The sequence below is a fragment of the Gavia stellata genome, chromosome 7 (assembly GCF_030936135.1).
Source record: "Gavia stellata isolate bGavSte3 chromosome 7, bGavSte3.hap2, whole genome shotgun sequence".
Lineage (NCBI taxonomy): Eukaryota > Metazoa > Chordata > Aves > Gaviiformes > Gaviidae > Gavia > Gavia stellata.
In genome coordinates this window covers 20,942,225-20,965,289 of record NC_082600.1, presented here as the reverse complement: position 1 = coordinate 20,965,289, position 23,065 = coordinate 20,942,225, and the positions used below count along the sequence as shown (strand labels likewise).

Genomic DNA, 23,065 nt, shown 5'->3' with positions numbered 1-23,065 from the left:
TAAACAAAATATCTTAAAAATCCCTTTAGAATAATATAGTTATTGCTTACCTCAGATACTAGCTGGGAAGAATTATAGAGAAAGGGGGTTTTTAATTTCTTTTCTTCTTTGTTGTGTAGTGTCACACACTTGCAGGGAAAGTCTACAACAAGCAAATAGAAGCATTAATAAGGAACTAAAAGATCTAATTAATTTTTAGAAATATTTAATTTGCTTTATCTCTTTAGGAGAACACACAGCATGAGAATCCTGATTTTTATATTCAGTGTGGACAGTGCACTTACATCTATGAGGAAATGTATGTTTACATCACATAGTTACATGTATAGTAAGTATATCAAAGATAGGAGTCCATTATATGTCTCAGTTTCTGAGGTTTAAATCTCAGAAAATAGTTTCTTAAATGAAATGAAATTATCTTTAAGAGTTTCCAGTCCAGTTCTGGAAATATATTTACATAGACCTTAAATTTGTGACTGGAAGTTTTTTATTGTAAGAAGTAGAAAGTGTGCATTTTAGTCAGGAAACTTAATTATTGCAAAAGCTGCTATAGTACTGCAAGTACTGGGATCAGTTCTGCTAAGTCCAGTTCAGACAAGAGCTCCTATTCCTACATAATTTATTACTTAAGAACCATCAAAATCAGTAGAAAATTTCTCACTGAAAAAATTCTACACTCGCTTGCATGGGGTTTGGAAAAAAAAGAGGTGAAGTAGCCAAAATGCATACTATTTTTACTCCGCCCACAGTCCTAACCAGTACAACTTCCATCACTCTCATAGCTATCCAGGTGCTCTAACTATTATGCTTTGTAGGTATCGTCCTTTTCTTGGGTTTATATTTGGTTACTATGTAATTTGCTGAAAATCCCCTTTTCCTTAAAAATTCTTTTCACATATCTAAGCCTTCACTTTAAGTTTAGTTTCTGCTCTTGTGCAAGTAACTTTGAAAACACAGACTGAATCTAAGCAAATACCTGTTCAAGTCAGTAGGCAACCTGAAGTAATACTTGTGAAACATTTGAACATTAACACGGGTCCTGCACTTCTGTCACAGCAACCCCATGAACGTTACAGGCTGGGGGAAGAGTGGCTGGAAAGCTGCGCTGCAGAAAAGGACCTGGGGGTGCCGGTTGACAGCCGGCTGAATATGAGCCAGCAGTGTGCCCAGGTGGCCAAGAAGGCCAACAGCATCCTGGCCTGTATCACAGAATCACTAAGGTTGGAAAAGACCTGTAAAATCATCAAGTCCAACCATCAACCAACACCACCATGCCCGTTAAACCATGTCCCACAGTGCCACGTCCACATGTTCCTTGAACACCTCCAGGGATGGTGACTCCACCACTTCCCTGTGCAGCCTGTTCCAGTGTCTCACCACTCTCTCAGTAAAGAAATTTTTCCTAATCTCCAGTCTAAATCTCCCCTGGTGCAACCTGAGGCCATTTTCTCTTGTCCTGTCGCTAGTCACTTGGGAGAAGAGACCAACACCCACCTCTCTGCAACCCCCTTTCAGGTAATTGTAGAGAGCGATGAGGTCTCCCCTCAGCCTCCTCTTCTCCAGACTGAACAACCCCAGTTCCCTCAGCCGCTCCTCATAAGACTTGTGCTCCAGACCCCTCACCAGCTTTGTTGTTGCCCTTCTCTGGACACGCACCAGCACCTCCATGTCCTTCTTGTAGTGAGGGGCCCAAAGCTGAACACAATATTCGAGGTGCGGCCTCACCAGCACTGAGTACAGGGGCACGATCACCTCCCCACTCCTGCTGGCCACGCTATTTCTGATACAGGCCAGGATGCCGTTGGCCTTCTTGGCCATGAAATATCAGAAAGTGGGAAGTGATTGTACCTTTGTACTCAGCGCTGGTGAGGCCGCACCTCGAATACTGTGTTCAGTTTTGGGCCCCTCACCTCATCGCTCTCTACAACTTTCTCCCTCCTGACTCTTTCTGACAGTTTTTCTCGCTTATGAAATAATGATGCAGGATATGGGAGGAGGGGCTGACTTGTTTTTTTTCTATTCCCCCCCCCTCCGCCAAGTCTGATACGGATTAATTGTAAAGGACACAGTAGTTCTTTCGTTAGAGTTTATCCGTGTGCCATCTGCTGGTGATGTAAAGCAAGTGAACATTTCAAAATAGTTCAGTTTTACGGTAGTGCTTAACAAGCGCATCTCCAGCTGAAGACAGTAAAAGCAACAGGTTTCTGAGCATCTCTGATCATCTTTAACTCTGGGCAAAGGCAATTTGCTTACCTGAAGAGAATCAGCTGTAGTTCTAACAATGTCTGCATTTCTGAGATGCCATTGCTTACCTCTCTATGATTCTGTCACATAAAAATGAGTTAGAGGTGGTCTTGTAAACATTTGTCTAACAGTATGTGCCTGCTTCTGGAATTATAACTTATCTCTGAAATCCAGAAAATACTGGAATATTTAGGTTATTTTGAGCAACTGTGAATGAAACCCTTCTGATTCTCAAGTGTCTGCTATAATCTAGATTTCTGGTGTACACTTTTTTTTTTATCATTAGGACAAACTTTTATCTACTAAAATATTATAATCTAACATTCAAGTCCTCCCAAAGACTTGTGTTCTTTAAGCACATGAGCACTGTAACTTCAGGAAGTCATCAGTTTCAGGGTGGGTATCCAGTTAGACACTGAATAATACTCATATATAATAGCGTATGGTAGAGAAATATAATACTTAAACAAGAAAGAAGGCCGTTATTGACAAGGGTTTGAAACCATTGCAGAGACAGTCATTCTAAATTGAATAACTTCTTGCTGTAAGTTTGGAATTTTAGTATTTTTAAAATAATTTAGCATTGTTTGTCCCTATGTATGTTTAAATTGCAAATAGAGATTAAGAAGATTTGTACCGGGGGGGGGGGGGGGATTTAAAATGAGACATTTGAAATTGATACAGGTGAGCAGGAATGTTGTCCTTTGGCTTTAAAGAAAACAGTATAAAGATAAAACAATTGCAGGACAGAATTGAAAAAATCTACAGTAGCATTTTCTTCTTTTTCGTTTTTCTTGTCCTTTCCTACTGCTGGTCTGGCAACTTCACAGCAAAGAGGAGTGGGAGCACTATTAGTGCAGACACCGCGTCTAATACTGTAAAGCCATAGAAACCCATACTGTATAAAGGTTGGCTTTTTGAAGCATGAAATCCTCATACTAATTCAAAATTGCCTTGATATTTGTTGGGCTTCACAAGAGTGGGGATTGAGTTTATTGATCCAGGTTTACTGTAATTTCACAACAGGGTCCCAAGAAAGTACTCTGCAAATTTCCACGTAGGCTAATGACTTCCATTTTATTTATTTTCTCAAGACACATTTTGTTGCTTCTCCAGCTAATCCTAGTCACTTGAAATTTATAAGGTCTTTTTATAAGGTCTTTGGGGAAATGGTATTAAAACATTATTAAAGGAATGATTTGTTTTGCTGCAGTGTCTACTAATTAATAGTCAGATACTGTGTTAACCATCTTGTGCAACATGCTGTTGCACTTAAAGTAGAGCTACAGAATGTAGTAGTTACTTACATAATTGCAGTAGTACTATAGTAGTCATTATATAACAGTTGGAAATAGGAAGAAAAAAACCCTGTAAAGCCAGGTGCTGGGCATCCAGGAGATAAGCCATGAGAAGTAGAATTAAGGGGTTTTTAACATGGCATGGCTTCTTGCACCCCCCAGTCAGTTTGTAATTATGTCTGCCTTTGTCAGCCCAGCTGAAGGCCACTGAGAAGAGATTCCCACTCATCTTGGGTAGGTCCAGCTTGCTGCTTCATCCAGTGAAGTATGGAAAGCTGGAGGTGGCCAGTAAGTGTAGAGCAGTAGAGTTACTGCCCCAGAGCTGTAGTGCCTCCAATTGCTAGGAAACGCTTACGTGGTAATTGCAGACTCTTGAATTGACAGATGAGAGGTAGGATGGGAATGGGAAGACCATATGGACCTTGATAGTAATTGTAAATTTGTAGAAATTGACTGCACAGTTTTATAATTGACGTTAAGTAAGTGTGGTATATTTACTCTGTTAAAGAAATCTTGTTTGTTTTGCTTTACATTTTAAGCAGGGTCTTGGAAACCTTAAAGGAATGTATACACTAGTGTTTGTAGTAATAAGCTATCTCCTGTTAAAATTTGCTCTAAAAATTATGCAGATTCTTAATTAATTCAGGTGCAGATTTTTAAATCGTAGGTTGCGTAACAGACAGTGGTTGTGAGCCTGAAAGTACAGCATTTATTTTCAAGGAGGAGATGTAGAGCTTTTAATTCATATTCCTTCTTTTTTTGGAACAACTGGTTGTTTATGTTTTGTCAGCATCTACACTTGCCTATAGAGTTCCCAGTCTATCAAATTGCCAGAAGATTGAATGGCAAACCAAATTCCTCTTATATTAACGACAGATTTTTCAAGTAGTGTGTTCTCATTGATAGGATGATTTTCACACAAGCATAATTCCTTCAATCTATTAAACTTGCATTTTAGTATAATACTAACCCCAATTGTTGTCTACGTACATAATATTTTTCACGTTAGTCATTTGACATAATGTTAAATTTCGATTAATAAAACTTTAAAGCACATGGGAGGTTAGCATAGGTACAAGACTGTGGCCATATCTCTGTGCAGTTTAATGACTAATGTAAAGTTCAGACTCGAGTGATCTAATGGTTTCTTCCGCTGTTTAGCTCCCTGAACCAGTGAAAGTACTACCATCGTGTCTTGGTGTTTACATTAAGTTACTTAACTACACTGTTTTGCTTCAGTAATAGTATAACGTTTAAATACAATTTTTTTCCTCTATGAAAAAGGTCCGCTACAGTCATTCGTGAGTTCTTGGGGGAAAGATTCTCTGCTTTATCTTGTCTGTCAAAATACACGTTTTCTCTTTTCTAACATTTATTTTGTTTTGTTTGACATTTTATTAAAGTGAGTGAATATCCAGCTTTTGGCATTCCCAGATGTGGTCCAGCAAGTCCGTTTAAAGGACACTTGAGTACTAAGAGTAATGGTAAGTAACACATGTGCTTTCCTCATAAGATTGACATAGTTCCTTTTATGTGAATGCATTGATTTTTATGATTAACATGTTTTTATAATTAAAACCTTTGCATTGAGCTCAATTAGTGAAGTTTAATAGTACTTGCAGTTAGTATGCATTACTGAAAATACTTTTGAGGAGTGAGTTTCACCTTGGCTCTACTGTTAGCTAGAAACAGCAAGATATCCAAATATATATAGCTGTCACATCTGTATTAGCTGGAATATGGATATGGTTTCTGCTTTAAAGAACCTTTGAGGTTAAACATTCCTTTACAGTCAGTAGTTTACATAAGCTAGTATATATTTCTGTGCCATACTGCCATCTCGGAAACTTTTTTCGAAAGAGCATAGAGTGGAGAAACAGGAAGTTTCCATGCTGATGTTTTCATAGTCCAACTTCAGCCACTTCTGTAGCTATTTATTGAGTTAATGGCTCAGTGGGAAAAAAACCAAAAGGAGACAGGATGATTTCATGTGGTAGTAGCTGCTAAAGAAAAAATGACTGCCATTGGGCAAAGAAGTTAAGCACACAATAATTTAAAGTTTGTGGCTTTGAATTGCAGTTAATAACTGTTTAAAAACTTAGTATCCTTGTGCCTGCCTTTTTAATGTTTAAATATATTTTAATCTTGCAGCTTTCTGTATTGACTCCTCCCGAAGTCTAACTAGCCAGTACCTGATCAGAGATCACATGGTGTTTCATTATAACAAAATCCTTTCAGCCAAAGGTAAAAACGTGCATATATGAATGAACTTTCTATCCCCAGATTTAGCTCATTCTTTCAGAATAGGCTTATAAAGAGGGAATGAATTGGATTGTAGGAAGTGTAGTTTTCTTCCTGTCTCATACTCAGACTGATGTCAGCAAGGAGATACAGCTGCTACTTAGTAATATTTTTGTATTATTGGAATGGAAAGTTTTGTATGAAAACATTTTCCTTAAGTGCTACCAAAGATACTACTTTAATTTTAGGGTACTTTGTGCTGTATTCTCTTCATTCTGCTTTTGATGAAATAATGAATTAAGAAATAATATGCTGAACTGAAAATCGTGGGCATAGTTGCAATAGCAAGTGTACAGAATTTATTTTAGGAATAAATGCAGAACATTTTCAGTTAGACTCAGACCACTGAGTCTTTTCTTTTTTTCTTTTTATTTAAAAACGTTCATTATTTTTTGTTCATATTTCAATCAATGGCATTAGGTAGTTTTAAGGACTTTGAAAATTGCCCCATGTGTTTGCAAATGAGAAAATCGTGTTACTAATCTGTATTATTGAGCAATAAATATGTATATGATTTTTTCACATATTTTAATGGTGAGGTATTTACATTAATTGAAAGATCAAAAGATCATACTGCTATACTTATCATACTTACTTATACTTAAAGTACTTTATCATACTTATGTAAGAAGGTACTTATATTTATCAAAAGACAAATATTATGAAATCTGGAACTTAAAAGCCTATTGAACTTGTACATATTTGTATGTTTCTCAATTATGGTGAGATCCTGATCAAAAATTTTTCAGATTTATAAATGTGTGTTTACTCCACTATGAACTGACAATACCCCGTTGTCAGTGCTATAACTGAAAACAAACTGTATTACAGCCAAAGTGATTTTTTTGAAGGTCATATAAGGAGTATGAAGTACTGTATTTAAAAAGTTAATATCATGCATAGAGCTAAGAAAAGTCTGTAGAGTTGTTAATGTTGTTTACAGTTCACAGCCTATTTTCATTCGTCATAGCATAAACTTGTCTTGGGGATCTTAGCCCTAGAGATACGAATGCTAGGGCTTGGCAGGCTGTCCTGCATATTTAAATTAAATGCATAAGAGGTTGCAAGGATATGAGTTATGAGAGAAATGTTTTTTGAATGCCTCCCAAAACATTGTACACTCTTTTTCTAGGTATTTTCAGAAATAGGGTTTTGGAGGTGATTCTGCTGATTCTCTTCATTATCCTTCCTTTTCTTAATGTCTGCTTTAGGGAGAGGTACACTGCGGCTTCGGATTCTGCCAGAGTCCATGCTCACAAATACACTGTCATCTCTCTACCATGTAACATACTCAGTATCCTCAGGTGTGCAGTTAAATGCCATCAGCACAAAACGTGTAGAAAACTTTTGTAAGGAATCTTTATTTAAGTGATGAGTCTTCCTTCAAATACATATTTTACTTTAACATCTTCATCTCAAAAATTCTCTGACTGTATTAATATCAATCTAATACTTTAAATACACAGTAACTAGTGTATTTTAAAATAGAGAAAAATTGCTGTGTTCTAATTAAATTGTCTTTGTTCTGTGTTGTTTTACTGATACTTTTTTCTAGCCATCACAAATACTAAGTAAATATTGAATCACTCACATTTTTTTCTTATTTTCAGCAGCTGTAGACTGTTCAGTACCCAAAAGTAGGTTGACCAGCATCAAACGTAAGTATTTGTGTTACGTTAATTCTGCAAAAGCTTCTGTAAAACTAACTTAACAAAACAAAAGAGTCAGAGGAATAGAATTGTAACAATAGAATATAACCCTTAATAAAGCATTTGTGTATCTGCTTGTTTCTTCAGCTTTTTATATACTGCTTGAGCTATTTATAAGAATCTGCAGTGAATGTAATGCTAGTGAGATGGACCTAGTCTGTCAGTGATTAGTTGTGCTTAGGATCACAATTAATTTTGCTTAGGATTCTTTTCATCCATACAGTTAATGGAGCACATAAGGAGAATTTCAGCATTTTCTCTCTCCTTTCTTCTGATATGATGTAAGCTTGAACTTTCAAGAAGAGAGTTACTAGTGCAAGGTCGAGAGGAATTTTGGGGATGTGGGCGTCTGGGGACCAGGACTGAAACTTCTCGTTCCATTTTGCAGAAAACAGAGCCTGTTATAAGCACACAGCCTGGATTAAACTGCAGTTACTTTTTCTGGGAGTTGTCTCATTTCTTAACACTGTTTAAAGATATCAGTACTGTAGCCTTGCCTTCATAGTGTTAGCTGAATACTTTCAAATCATTGATTTATGGAATACTAAAGGAAGTGTATTAGTCAAAGGGGATAAATAGCAGCTGTTCATCGAAATAACAAAGGTATATTTCTGTTATCTATCTGTCTTTTTCACTAATGCAATTAGAGAAAGTTCTTTTTTCTCCAATTCAATATTTAGTTACAACTGCTGAGATACTGGCAAAAATTGAAGTATTCTTTTAGGATGCAGAAGTCCTGAATTAAACAACAAGCTGCACCAGGATCAAAGATGCTGTATGTCAGCTTGCCTTTTCCTGCTTTCAAAAGGTGCAGCACAAGCAGCAACAGTATTGCAGGGATATCTAGAGTCTGCAGCTTGCACTAGGAATTTTAGATCACCTGTTCTGCAGAGTGATCTGAAAAAAGTCTTCCTTCTTATGCTCCAGCTCTACCAAGATTTGCTTTGAAACAAGCATGAAAATACAGGGTTGGTGTAAGAAGAAAATTTACACTTACATGTTTGTGTAAAACAACTCTCACATAGCCTTTCTTTCTGCATCTGCTAGAATCTTTCTTAGGTTCCCTAATTAACAATTATTCTTCCATAACTTTTCAGGTCTTGGGTCTTTCTCAATACCAACAAATGCCCACTTACTTTAGAGTGTGCTGTCTTTGCAGATAGAATGCTTCTGAGCTGATAGTTCGTGTGTTTCACACCAGAATGAGTTTCCCTGAATAATGAGCTCATTTTGGGAGACGGCGACAGTGCCTTAACCTTAACAGATAATTGTCATGACACTAGCAGGTGTGCTCTGTAGTGAGGAAATTTCCATTTCAGATAGCAAGGCTTTGTGCAATATGTTCCTCTTTCAGTTCATCTCACTCAGACTGGTGTCTGACTATGTAACTCTGTCCTGGTCACAGACAGAACATTAATCTCCTATACAGGGTGTGACGGAAACATTTCACCTTTGTTGCTGCTTTTGTTTTTACCCATCTGTTTGATAAAACTGGTACACTAAATCCTCGCTAAATTGCTCTTTCACCTATTTTCAAACTGGGCTGGAAAAAGCTGCTGCTGTGTTTTATCTTATTACAACATGCATACAACCAACAGAGCCCTAGAAGATGTTTCCTGTTCACAAAGGAAAAACAATTGAAGCTAGGGAAAAAAAAAAAAAAGAAAGCCTTTGATAACAAAAAAAAATTCCTCAATTTACCTGCTGTTATTCTAGCCTAAGACTTGGGAGTGCCAACTGTTACTTAGTGTAAATTTATTATATTCCCAAAATAGAGCTAGCTCATAAAGTGAAGCTGAGCATCACAGATCAAGGATTGGGGTCCTAGTGAGTAGCATAGAATTAATTTGGAAGAAACGCTGGACTTACTCATCTGGGAGACCAAGAAGTATCCAGTGTGGTTAGAGCTTTCTCTCCTTAGATTTAGCAAAGTTCTAAAATATAGTTTGTTTGCTTGATGTTCTGCACTGAGAGGAATTGTGCAATTATAAAGTGACAATGAATTTGCCATTTTCAAAAATCTGTTTAACAAAGCAATAAACAATGTTGCATTTTTTTTCCCCTAAAAGTGGCTTCTCAAGTCAGTATTATGTCTCTGCCCCAGTTTTCAGGTTTTATTTTGTGAGGTGCTTCATGTTCTCTAATAAAAGTGAGAGTGCTGAGTGAAAGATAGAAAGCAAAGTAATAAAGCAAACTTATGTAAACAGTATCTTTTTATTAGAGTATTCCTCAATGTAGCGTTTTTACTTTGCAATGCTGAAAACAATTCCTAATTACATTTTCATCTTAAATTGTGTGCATAAAATGCTACAAACACTTACTTTTCTTGCAGTAGAAGATTCCCTTTTTTTTTTTTTCTGCAAGAGCAAGAGAAATGTCTCAACATCTGATTTCACTGGAGTTCAGCACTTGCCCCAGACATAAGGCTAGAAGTTATATAGCTTGCTTGCTGGTTCTGTTTACCATTTCAGAAGAGGGTCTTTCTACCCAATAGAAATGCGAGACACTGGTTCATAGATTTCCTGTCTAGTGATTTCTCTTCAACAGCTTAGTCTGTATGTGTTGTCATTTCTCGTGATGTGTTGGAAGCTCAACTTCTGTCATGTACCTGCCTTCATGGAATCACAAAAATGTTCATTGTAAGGGACCTTCGGAGGTCTTTTAGTCCTCCTTGAGTTTCCTGCTCAAGATAGGACTTCTGCCAACACTAGATCAGTCAGCCAAGTCTTGGAAACCTCCAGGGATGGAGATTCAGCAACCTGAGTAACCTGTTCCCATGTTGCAATATCTATGTAGCTAAAAGACTTTTCCAGATGTTTAATTCAAACACTGTCAGGATTAGAACTGAATTTACCTGAAAGCATTTGTCCTGGTAATTCCAGTTTTAAAAGGCAAATCTTGAATGGTGGAATATAATAAGGGGTTTAGATGCCATAGTTGAAATTGTTGTTTTGTGATGGTCAACAACAAAAGTGTCTCAACTGCAGTAGGTCCAGGATTTTTGTGTATGCGTTTGTACCAGATACTTAAGACTATCCTTTCTTAATAAAAATCTTTGAGGATTAATATCTATACTCAATGTGTGCATGTAACTGATATTTTCTTTCTGACTTGCTTTCTTCATATATTTTGTCATCTGACTGAGATCACTTTATAAACAGATAAGAAACTCTGCCACACAGGCTGAAATTTGTGCAGAGTTAGCAAATGGATAATTCTGTGGGGCACATCTACTTTCAAATTCTTCATTATTGGTCTCACTGCTTTCAGGGTATTTAAGGTTAAGACTACTCAGGCATCCCTTGTACAGTATCTGCACTATTCTTATAAACGCTAGATATTTAGAATGAAATGTAAAATTATTTTGATTTATTTCATACCTAGAATTAGAGTGGTTGGGGTTTTTTCCTACTGTTCTATGCATTGTTCATCAAGAACTACAGATTTCTGTACTGTAATAACAGCGCAACCAAGTGTTATGTGTTCAGGTGTTAAGCTCAGTGCAAGGTATCATTAATAGTGTCTCTGGCAATCCACTGGAGAGTAGTTTTTCTTCCTCAGTCTTTTATGAAACAGATTATGCAGAGATGACAGCCAGTAGCTCAGGCAGTAAGAGCATTGAAAATGCACTGAGGAAGAAAGTAAGGGAAAAGGATTTTTAGAATATTTTCAGACCAATTTCTTTTTTCTTGCTGGAGATGGGACACACCATTTGCGCAGGCACAGTTGCAGCACCAATATGACTGAATATTGAGGGAATCTCTATAGTCTAGGGGCTTACAGCTTTATTCCTCCAGTAGTTCTGTGCCTGTCATTGCTTCAGCTGAAGCATATTATTACTTTTTTCTTTTTGTAGTCCTTGTCATATTACTTATTGCATTCCAAGAAAGGGTTTCTGTTCCTCCTCTATTTCTAAAGAGATTTGGGAAGGGAGGTCAATTTTCAGTTTGAAATGCTGAGATTTATTAATAGCATAGAGTTACAAAACAGAGTTCCTGCAGATAATGTTAAAAAACATCCCGTGGAAATGTGCTTCATGTGCTGCTAAAATAGCAGGTGAGTATTTCCCTTTGGGGTTGTTGCCATGAATCAGTCATTAGTGTTTAAGAATTAAACATGATACTGTAGTTGGCATTCTCCCTGGCCAACTGAATGTGTTCTGTCCTTAAAGTGGATTTAGTTTCCACTGTTCTTTTCCTGGTATCTTAGCTGGCAGCAAAGTAGGCAAGCTGCCATGCCACTGGGCTAGCAGTGAGCATGTTCTTGTGTATTAGATCAGCCTTATTGACTTAAAATAGTTGTTAAAATGTGAAACTTCTTGAAATGTGAAACTTCTATGTTCAGAATTAGTCTAAGCATGTTGATTGATACCAGTGGCCATTAGAAGTCTGTAGTTGTGGAATTTGTGCCAGAAGAATTGACAAAAGCTATGCCAAGTAAGACAGCTGCTGCTACACATGCCTGGTTTCTAACAGTACTAACTTTTCAACCCATATGTTTAGAGGTTTTTCCACAGGGCATATTGATAGTACAGCCTGAACCCAGTGATTAGTGTGCTTGGGAATGCAAGTCTTTTTGATACCGAGGGGGCGGGGGGGGAAGAAGAAGGGGGAAAAAAAAGCGCAGCGCATTCTGAGAAGTTACCCACCAGAAATCTGTTTTAGCATGATGGAACTTGAATACTTGGGGTGGGGGGAGTGGTTTGAGAGATGGGGAGAGACAACAATTCAGACTGATCAGTAATGTTGTTTTTCTACTTTTTGGGGGGTTAGGTTCAAGTAGAAATATCAAGAAATACATATTCTTAAATAATTCTGTATTTAAATTTTAATTTTTCGTGTGATCACATATTTTACATTGTATCTGTCTACCCTTTATGCTGTGAAAAGCAGAGATCTATGAAAATCTGTCTTACGTATTTTGTTGTTGCTGCTGTTTTACAGGAAGCTTTCACAAAATCTCCCCATCTTTGATTCTTGACTTTTCTATTGAGTATTGTCCTTATGTATGTATTTCTGAAAATGAAAGTTACAAGCAACTAATATAAGTTCTTTAAAGTTAAACACTCAGCTAATTCTAACGTGTATCTTTTCAGAGTTCTCGTATGTCTTTGGAAAGATGTTCCTAGTATATTTATCAAGTCTGAATTTTTGGAGAGCAGGAAAACCCACTGTGTTAAAAAAAAAAAAATCATTATGAACCTGTACTGTAGTAATTTTACTTTCTTTTTGCAGTAGTTACTTATTTTGAAGTTTCTTCTACAGAAAGGTTTTCTTTCTTTTTTATGAGAGGTAATTAATTTTCGATATGTATACACTACATCAAAAATACATTTTTCACAGAGTTTGTAGTTTCGAAAAGACATTAGATCATCTAGTCTGACACCATGAATTAAGCAGACCAAAAATTTCATCCAGTTGTGCTAATATGGAACTCAAGAACCATACTGAATATGGTAAATAAAGCACATAAACAAGAAAGCCCTGCAGTCTTGACCTGTAAAGGTCAAGAAATAGAAAAAACATAGTTTCTTTTTGTAGTTGTTTCAGTAGTTAATCATCATTATTATTGAAAATGTGTCCCTGATTTTTAATTGAATTTACCCGGCTTTACCATCTGTCCACTGGGGGTTTGTTGTTTTTATACCATTTTCCACTATTACTGAGGATCAAAAAATAGCTATAGCATACCAGAGAACAGGAATAAAATTATGCTTTCCACTTTTTCTCAGCATTAGCTCAGTACAATATGTCTACATTGTCCTTGGAGGCTGTCCCAGTGGTATTCTGAGACAAAATCCCCTGTCCAAGCCCACCTAGAAGCCAGATGGACTTCTCTCTAGGGTACACAAATGGAGGTTTACTTGAGCAGGCTCAGAAGTTTTCCTCAGTGTTGGTGCAGCATTTCACAATTTCCATGTAGTAGGCTGTGCACAGGCTGCTGTATTCTTCATACAGCTGACAGAAGTATCTACGAGATGTCTGTTGGATGAGAAACCCATACAAGGAGGATGGATTGGGAGGTGGATGGATTTGGGATAATCCTGTGCTTCTAGCCTCTCCTGAAATTCCTCTGCAAGATTCATGTCTCACTGTTAGGCTTTATTTCCAAGCTTTAGCAATGGCCAAATTTTACTATTAGTAGCTTTGCCAAGCAGTATCACACTTCTGAAGTGCATAGCCTGCTACAAACATTACTTTCTATTTGATACAAGCAAGGCTGTAGTATCAAGCCGTTAATAAATTCTTTGTTACTTTTTTTTATGGTGATTTCTCCCTTATTTGATGAAACAGTGCTACTGATAATGTGTGTGAAGGAGGACTGCAGGATTGTCTCTTAGAGTTATGAAAATTAGAATGTCTGTGTTAAGAAATTTAGATTTAGACTCATGAGAAACCCAAACTTCACACCCAATGGCAAAATTCAATTTGCATTTGATGAGATCTCACCCAGGTGCTTAAATCATGGTGTGTTGGGGATTTGTATAGAGCTAGGAAGCTTATAGTAAAAATTCTCACAGAAGGAAGAGCTTACTTGCAGAAGTAATATCACCAACTGATATGCTGAACACTTTAATTATGGTCACTGCAGGCACTTCAAGCTTAGCAGAAATGAAGTTGATGGTTGCATTGTTTATCTAAGAGAATTCATAAGGGAAATAGTCACCAGAAGTGTGTTACTGCAAAAATAGTTGATATAAAAACACAATGGAGAAATGCTTAGTGTTGGACAATTGTTTTGAGATACATTGTTCTGCAAGCTGAACTCAATTTAAATTTAACTTAATATTTCATTGTCTGCCATGGATTATTTACATCAAAAATGAAATAACTTGAAGGTTAAGTGCCAATCGTACTGTGATATGATATATGATAAATTTAGAGATTGGAAATTCAGAGCAAAGGACAACTGCTGGCATTCCAAATCGTACTGTCCTTATAAGCACAGAGCTTTCAAGCTGCTTAGGAGTGTGGTATGTATGATTATTTTGTTTCTTCCAGGTTTATGACATCTGTTTTATAACTCTAAGCGTGTGTCTAGAAATACTGCTGCAGCCTAGGCTTAAGCAAAAAAGAATCAAGCCTACAGAGGGAGGATTCTAACAGGGAAATAAAACAACGTGATCTCTGCTTTGGAAGTGTAGTGTACTCTGCGAAAAGGGTATTCGCCTAGGCAAAAGTGTTACTTCTGTGACAGATTGATGACCATTTTATAGGTAGCTCTTTATGGAAAATGCTACAGTTTAACTTCTAAAATTTATGGTCTTTCTTTTGCTTCCTCTCCTTTACAACAGAATTTAGAGAACAGATTCATGGGGTGGGTGCAATAAGTTATGGAATTTAGTTTCACAGGCTGAATTTATGTGATATACAAAAATCCCTACTTTTTTATACTCTGAGACATTTTTTCTTCACTATACTATAAATCGTTGTGGTGGTTTTGAGCACAGCAGTTAATGAGATATAATTAATCTCAAAGTCCCTAATAAGGCTTTAAAAGGGACTCATGTTATTTGGATCTATAGACTGTATTTTTTTTATTCCTAAACATTTAATTTTCCCTTTTTAAAGAGATGAAAAAAACCCAGTGGTTTTCTTTTTTCTTTTATTTGTCACAAGATACTTATTGTCTTGAACTTTTCCAATATTTAACTCTACAAATGTGATATGTTTCTGGTGCCAATGTACAGTAGAAGCTACTTGCAGTGAAATTATTAAGTATCTGTTAAGAAATGCAGCTGATGTTTACTTCCCAGTAGTCTATGAAAGTATGCCATGGGCACTCTTGTCAAATTTGGTTTATTAACCTCACTGAAAAATAAAGAAGCTATATCTGTGATTGATTTGAAGCAGATGATGTCTTCAACAGTGAGCAACCTTTCCAATTAACAGATAAATCTCCCTTTTAAAACTGCATGTTTCTTCCTGAATGCTGGTCTCATTCTTTCTGCATTTAATATATTCACAGTTGCAAGACAGTGGTTAAGTATCCTTAAGCCTTAAGTATCTTCAGGTCCCATCAGTTGTAATACTGTAATTAGTGCCATTTGTATGATACCGTTCTCTGGCTAAAGTCAAATGGAAAGACTGGATTCTCCAGTCCCTGCTTGGGGAAAGGACGTGAAGTAAGGGGAGGTAGGCAGCATGCATGTTTTTGTGCCTGTACCCATACCCTTGTCTGTGTTACTTGCTGACTGCCTCAGGACTATCCTAACTTACATCTAGCTGTCTGTTTACATCTACATTAACTCTTTTCAAGACAGATTTCTTTATCTCTTGCTTTGCTGGTTTCACAATTCCTAGCTTTTACAGCCTATCTAGCCTGAAAATTCCCTAATTTGGCAACAGGATGGGTACACTGCTGGGATTTTCTGCTGTTCTCTTTTGCATATGTCTGCTCTGCCTTTCGGTACGCGTGAGTGAATTTATAGCTTTTGGAATGCACTTAATAGATTAGCTGAGCTAAGCTCACTATATGACTGGTGCAAGGCAAAGACTTTACATTTCCCATGCAGGTGACAGCAGTCCCACTGGGTCATTCTGACATCCAAAGATAGCCTTAGCTGGCATACTTACTGTTCTTTCTTTACTCATGGGCACAAGCCGTGCTTTGGCTGAGAAGAGTCGTAGCACACAGTCCTGGGGGAGGTTTGTAGTAGTTGGCTTTTATAGCTTTGAATGCAAGTAGTAAAGGCACAGTCTGTCCATGTATGTTAAATCTCAGACTTTATCCTGTAAAGAGCAGAGTAAGGACAACATGAGAGCTCAGTTTTGCAATAATACTCACACTGCTTTGTACTTTGCCCAGAAATTCCTGTTTAGCCATGGTATGCTGGTAGAACATGCAGTAAAGTGATTAAGGCTGTCCTGTCCTGGACAAACCCACTTTCCACCTAAGCACTTGAGTGTAAGGAAATTTCTGTTTCACGCATCTACTCGCACTTACAAAATGAGACACCCATATATCTGTATGATTTGCATTTTTGCTTTGTAGAGCTCTCATTCATTCATTGTTTCCCTAGAAATTTATTCAAAACTCATTTCAGCTGTCACCATTTTACCTGAGCAGTAGGCAAGACTTGAGTTTTTACAGCTTCCACGCATGTGTGCACAGAGACACACTTTCTTGGCCCAGCGTGAGTAATTATTTATCTCAAACATATAAAACTTCTGACCTGTAGCTAATTTTTGTGTGCTTGTCTGTAACTTTTAAGACAAACACAATTAGAAATAATAGTAATTTAGAATAGCCACATAATAATAATTTAGTGTAGGAGGAAAAATAATTGAGTTTTAATTATTTAATGGTACAGTATATTTTTTCCTTCTGTTACAAGGCATATTTTTAATTCAGAGTTGTAGAATTTAGCATATCTTAACTTCAGCTAATGCTTTTCCAGTAATAAATGCAACTTCATATTGTAAGTACTCTAATGGAATGTGCTGAATAAATCAGCAGCCATAAAAGAAATTACTTTGTATTTTAGATATCAGTTGTAAGAATTGAAAGAAAGAGAAAGAGGGATTTCCCTGAGGAATGAGAGCAAGGATTTTGCATCTGAAAGAATAATTTCTAGTTTAAAAGGGGACTAAAATGTTTAATAAAAGGAATACACATACTTAAATAATTCCTAAAGATTAACATGTCGTAGCGTTAATGTACACAGATGAATGTATTTTAGAGGTTGATTAAACGTCCTCAGATTGCTGTAGTTCTCAGCTGTCTAGAAGAATGTACCACACCAATCCACAAAGTTATTTACATTTCCATGCGTTAAGTATAGTAGTGTGTATGAAGATTGGGGTATACCAGAGTGTGATATAAATACATTATGAAACCAAAGAAGAAATCCGCAAAGGCATTTTTGTCTGTGTGTCTGTATCAAACAAACAATTCATAGTCTTTGGTCTGTGTTAAGTGAATGAGAAATGTAGTCAGGAGTTAAAACAGGTTTCATTGTGTAGACAGACTTCAAAAGTGTGCTTGCTTATATAAAACCTCTTGTTTCCCATTTGGAAATGAAATTATTAATGTTTTTCATCAGCCTCATTTGAATTTTTCAACTTTGTGAACTTCATCTGTGGCACCTGGGTGCTAATAATGTACAAAAACTTTGGACTGTATTATGCAAGATAGCAGATGTAGGTGACTGATAGCAAACTCTAACACAGAAGATTTCCCTATCTTTTGGGCTCCTCTTTTTATCTGATGGCATAGATGCCTAACCCATCTTCTGTGCTGTGTGGACACTGTGAACAAGGTCTTTTACTGCAGACCAATGTAGACTGATAACAATTTCCCCTCCTGATCTGACAGTGGCCCTTTCACATTGTTTGCCTTCATTTTTTATGTTCTTGACATGAACATGCTTGTTTTGCTATGGAATTCTGTACTTGGGAGACTACACGCTGTTTTTCCATGGTGTGAGCATGGATTTTTTACATGTCGAATTTACTAACAGTAAACGTGGGTTTTTTTCTGAAATGCTGGATGAGAGTACAGTCGAAGGGGTTCTATCTGTAAAAAATTGAGAGCAAACTTGTGAGTTTTTGAGCAGAGTGCTCTGTTAGCAGTACTGATCTTGGAATTCCTGCATAGTGGTGTATTAGTTGTGAGATGAGAATACTTCAGGGAAGCAAAGGTACAGCTTCAGCTAAGATACAGCTTCAGCTACCAGCATACTTTTAGTATTTTTCTTCTAATACAGGTAATTTTTTATAATTGCTGTATGTTGGAAGTGGAACGTATCTCAATAGTCTGACTTTGCTGAGCAATTGGAAACCCCTATGATATTTTCAGATCACTTAGGACAAAAAAGGAATAATATTTCAGTTTGGATCTGACAACCTTTGTCTCTTTCCTAAGTTGCTGACCAGCAAAGAAGAGAGAAGCTGAAAAAGAAGATAGCCAGGTGTGAAGAGGAAATGAGTGGGAGTAAAACTGCTTCCCGATCCAGCTCAAGAGAGAGTGGAAGGCTGCTGCCATCCTCTTTTGGAAAGGTAGATATTTTAATTTTGTTTAGCAGATATCATAGTCTACTTGCCTCCCATGATAGCTGATCACTGCTGTGCAGCAGCTCTAGAGGGAGGGCTGGCACATTTCAAGCAGCAGAAAATAGACACGGGTCTTCCTGGTGTATGCCCAACACCAAATGCACATCTCAGTCTTCCGACAAAGATGGCAGGTATCTGGATGAAGAGTGCTTGTGGTAGATTCAAGCTCTAGTTACCCTTGAATCCTCTCATTTATCTCAGTTGAAATTCCCATGTCCTCTCTGTCTCTCCAGAGCTTTCTACTGTTTCCTAAGGCAGAACTCTAGTTACCACTAACCTCCTTAGCAGAAGAATCGAGAATCTTCTATTTTTTTTCTGTATCCAAAGTCCTACCTTGGAAATACATTTCATATCTAACAGTATACTACATGCCTAAATTGCAGTTATGGAAAGTGAAAATCGTACTTAAGCCATCAAAATAAGTGCTTTTCTGTCTATATACATAGGTTCACTTATTTTGGCTGGCATTTCATCCAGGTAAGTGTTGTATACTTCCAAATAATAAATAAATAAATAGCCTAATAAATTACATTCTCTTTTTCATCACTGTAAAAGAGCAATTGCAACTTAAAACAAAATGATGCTTTAACTCTGTTGATTTTTAACAGAAAATACTTCATGTGTTGTTTAAATATCCATAGAGCTGGAGAACATTTCCAAGTAGTACAGAAAACTCACCATCAGTTTCTCTCTGTAGGACTGGTTTTTGCAGCAGGCAGTCTGAGTGTGACCTTATTGCAGTGCAGAGAAATAATGCTTTGAAATTCAGTACATGGCTCTTAGTTATAGATGAAAGAGCAGGCATGCATAAGAAGAGGGAGAAAAAGTCATATTTAAAATCCAAATTTTATTTTTTATTAATACTATTTTTGTTCTTCCATGTTATGTTCTGCAAACTGGGGGCAGGAGAAGTTCCTTAAATTATTTCATTGCAAAACCAAGTATGCTTAAGATGTGTCTCTACTGCATAAATTCTCAGCTTTAAAATGAAAGGATGCACTTGTGGTCTTTAATATAGCATTATAATAGACTGTCGCTTTTTCCTTTGTTTTACTCTTTCGCAAAACAAGGTCTTTCTAAAATAATACCTGTCGCAGTTCTTCTAATGACTTACAGGTCCTTCCAACCAACATTTGTCTTGAAAGTGTAGTCTGTATCATGCCAACAGAAACTGCAGCTTTCCTTATGTTTGCTAGCCTCAGGGTATAATTCAACAAACTGTCTGAATTTCAAGTTATCAGCTGAAAAGTATATTTTAGAAAGTGATGTTGGGAGACTTGCCAAATTAATGTTTAACTACACATAAAAAGTAATTTTTGGATATGGTATTTTTTTTGCCTCTAGGGTTTGGGGTTTTTTAACTTTACAAATGCAAAGAGTAATCTTCACTAAAATACTATTTGGCACTTGTTAATCAAATCATTGACTGCTGGACTTAGAAAATATGTTTCACTGTAGTATAAACAAGAGCACTAGTGAGTCAGTAAGAAGTGAAGATCTGTAAGTGAGCCTTCTGATAGAAGGGTAGGCAGTGGAAGTAATTGGGCTGTCATATTTTTGTGCTAAAAATGAAGCCCTATTTAAACTTTACTTCATTTGCCAAAATATACAGTGATTTCCTATGCTTGTTATACACCAAGGGAGGATGATTAGATGTCCTCTAATGCACTGTGAGGATGAGTTAGCCATTCTAACTGTATTTCTCTAGCCATCAGGATATATCAATAGGTGACAGTCGGAAAACAAATTCTAAGGGTGTCTATTAAAGCATGTGATAATGTAGAGGATTTTTGCTACACAGTAATCATATTATTGCTGTCACTGTTGCCATTAGGAAAAAGCTGATTATATATCCTCTATTTGTGGAACTGCTCCAAAAATAGTTTTGTTTACTTAGGATATTCCTGGGTTGGGATGAGAATCAGCACAAATTTGAAGCAGTCAATTTTGGAATACTCCAGGTTTCCAAGGAGGTAATGGCAAGAGTAGAATGTGGTCCTGTGCTTAATAAGCATCTTGCAACATTACAGAAGGAATGTAAGAAAAAGAGAGAAAAGTAGAATTCTCCTGGCTTTGCCACAGTTACTTTTAAATGTAAGAATACAAAAGTTAAAGAAATTATTTTCATAATGCATAATTTCTTGCCTAATAAAATATGGCTCTTGTAAAATGTATATCAATTTAAGAGTAACATACATATATATGTATATAAAAATACAATAAACCTTGTAACTCTGACAAGGTCAATGTCTGACTAGATTATAGGCTAAATACATGCTAACCAGCTTTGATGTATGCACCTGACTTTCTGTTTTCAAAAGGCTTCATTCATTAGCATTCACTTTTTATGCACTCCGGTAAGTCTGGTGCCTTTATTTCATCATTTTCATTTATCATGTAGCTGCATTTATTATTATTTAATGCTGCAATAGAGCACAGAAATTGTTTTCAATTGAGACTGTGCTTTGTGCATGGTAAAACCAAAAAGAAGTAAAAATAATCCCTCTAAATTATATAATACATGTTACACAATTCTTAAAACCTCTGTGATTTAGTCAGTGTATTTTGTTATACAGTGAGCTGACTATGAACTGAGTACCTATAATGTGTCTTGAACCTGACTGGCCTGCTTTTTGACTGTTTTGTACACGGGTTTAAATGCACAAGAGCAGTGAATTTTTTATTTGTCATATCTAGTTATAAATGTAAAGTTACTGTAATGTGAGAATCTGCTATGATATGCAGTGAACTGAGAAAGTTACTTCTGTTGTGGTTACCTTGATTTTATTACTGACTTTTTGAAATAATCAATGATTTTAATAAAAGAGAGTATTTTGATCACAGAGATAAAAAAATTCCATCTAGAGCTGTGGGTTAAGATGTGACAGATGTTTATGGTGTGTCATGCATTTCTCTACTTTTAGCAGAAGATCTAAGTGAGAAACTAAGGAGCAGGTTCATTTTCAAATGGCACAATGGAGCAGTCTTTGGATGGGATTGCTGGCAACTAAATTGCTTCAAGGACAGTAGTTTATCTCTCACAGTCAAGTAGAAGGGCAGAGAAGCATAAGATGTCCTGAGGACAGCTGTACTTCTCTTCTGCTCCTCTCTTGCCATGTAGCATAATAATGATGGTTGACACCATGTGTAAAAGTTAATCAAAATAGGATGATAAACTACAGATATGGATGCTGAAAGGGCTGCTAACTTTTTGTTTGTGTGTCTTTGAATATGTAATTTTTAAGCAAGTATTTAGAGACTTATTTAGACTGAAAAGCTTGAGGATAGATAAGCAGCACTTTTGTGGGTATCCATTCATTTATCTGTCAGCAAATTACTTATATATACTCTTTCTTTAATGAACTACTCTAAGTTTTCTCACAATAGAAAAGGCTGTTTGACAAAGTCTGGAAAATACCATGACATCTAGGCATAGAATGCCACTACCATGTAGTCTTTCCAACTACTTCCAGGGATGGAAAGCTATATCCTAGTGAAATCCATAGATTTTTAATTTTTATTTTTCTGTACAAAGCTGATTTGGATTTTTAAACATTCATCTGAGTGATTCAGCGGGTCAAACTGCATGAAGCTCAATATGACATCTCTGAAGCAAGAAAACCTGAATTGAGCTGGCTGTGAATAAAATCTCTGATTTGAGCAAGACTTGGTATTTCATATCCCATGTTCAGATAATCCTATTAATAGGCATTTCTGGCTGCTAACGAAATTTTTTAGAGAAATTAATCTATGCCAAAAGTCAGTTGGAGGAAGGCTGCTCCACAGGAGGGTGAATTTTCTTTTAAATATTTGAAGTATGGTTGCCATTGCCTTGACATTTCAAGATCCCTTTCAGCCTGTTTTTTGAGACTTGTTTGATTGCTTAAGAATGACAGTTATGACCATCTGTTTGTGCATATGAAATATAGATTAGGAAACAGCATTAACTGTTTCTAATCTCTCTTGTTAAATTTTGTATGCAGCACACTTGCATGGCTATGTGAATTGCCTACTCAAATGCTTTATATTTAAAGATTTATTATACCGCTATGATATTAACAGTCTGAAGAGGTATTATGCTTGAATTAGTTTTGTCAGAATGAGAGATGTAAGTCACTAAAGAAAGCCGAAGAACCTTCTGAGCATCAAAGAAAGATGTTTTCATCAGGAATGTTCAGTACAGATTTCCTTTCAGCCTTCATAGTGACAATCACCTCTTGTGCTGGTTGTTTGAGTTAATACATTTCCATATGCACATTCAGTAATACCCCTTATTAATAACATCACAGTGTTTGATGATAGTAGAAACATACCACATTATACAATTGTATAACCACACACACACAAAAGGAAATAATGTAATGGGAGCATAGTTTTGAATGAGAAAAATGGTTATTATTGATGCCAGTATGCCAACTGATTATATTCCTACAGGTCTTACTTGTTCACATATTTGTGT

General features: G+C 36.5%; 1 protein-coding gene across 1 annotated transcript in view; it reads left to right on the top strand.

Moving 5' to 3' along the window:
- SPATA7 (spermatogenesis associated 7) overlaps positions 1-23,065 on the top strand; it is a 44,138-nt gene that overhangs the window by 6,373 nt on the left and 14,700 nt on the right. The window contains exons 2-6 of the mRNA XM_059819514.1: positions 3,911-3,933; positions 4,950-5,026; positions 5,694-5,786; positions 7,454-7,501; positions 18,419-18,552. Coding sequence (XP_059675497.1) covers positions 3,911-3,933; positions 4,950-5,026; positions 5,694-5,786; positions 7,454-7,501; positions 18,419-18,552 — 375 coding nt within the window. The remainder of the gene's footprint in view (positions 1-3,910; positions 3,934-4,949; positions 5,027-5,693; positions 5,787-7,453; positions 7,502-18,418; positions 18,553-23,065) is intronic.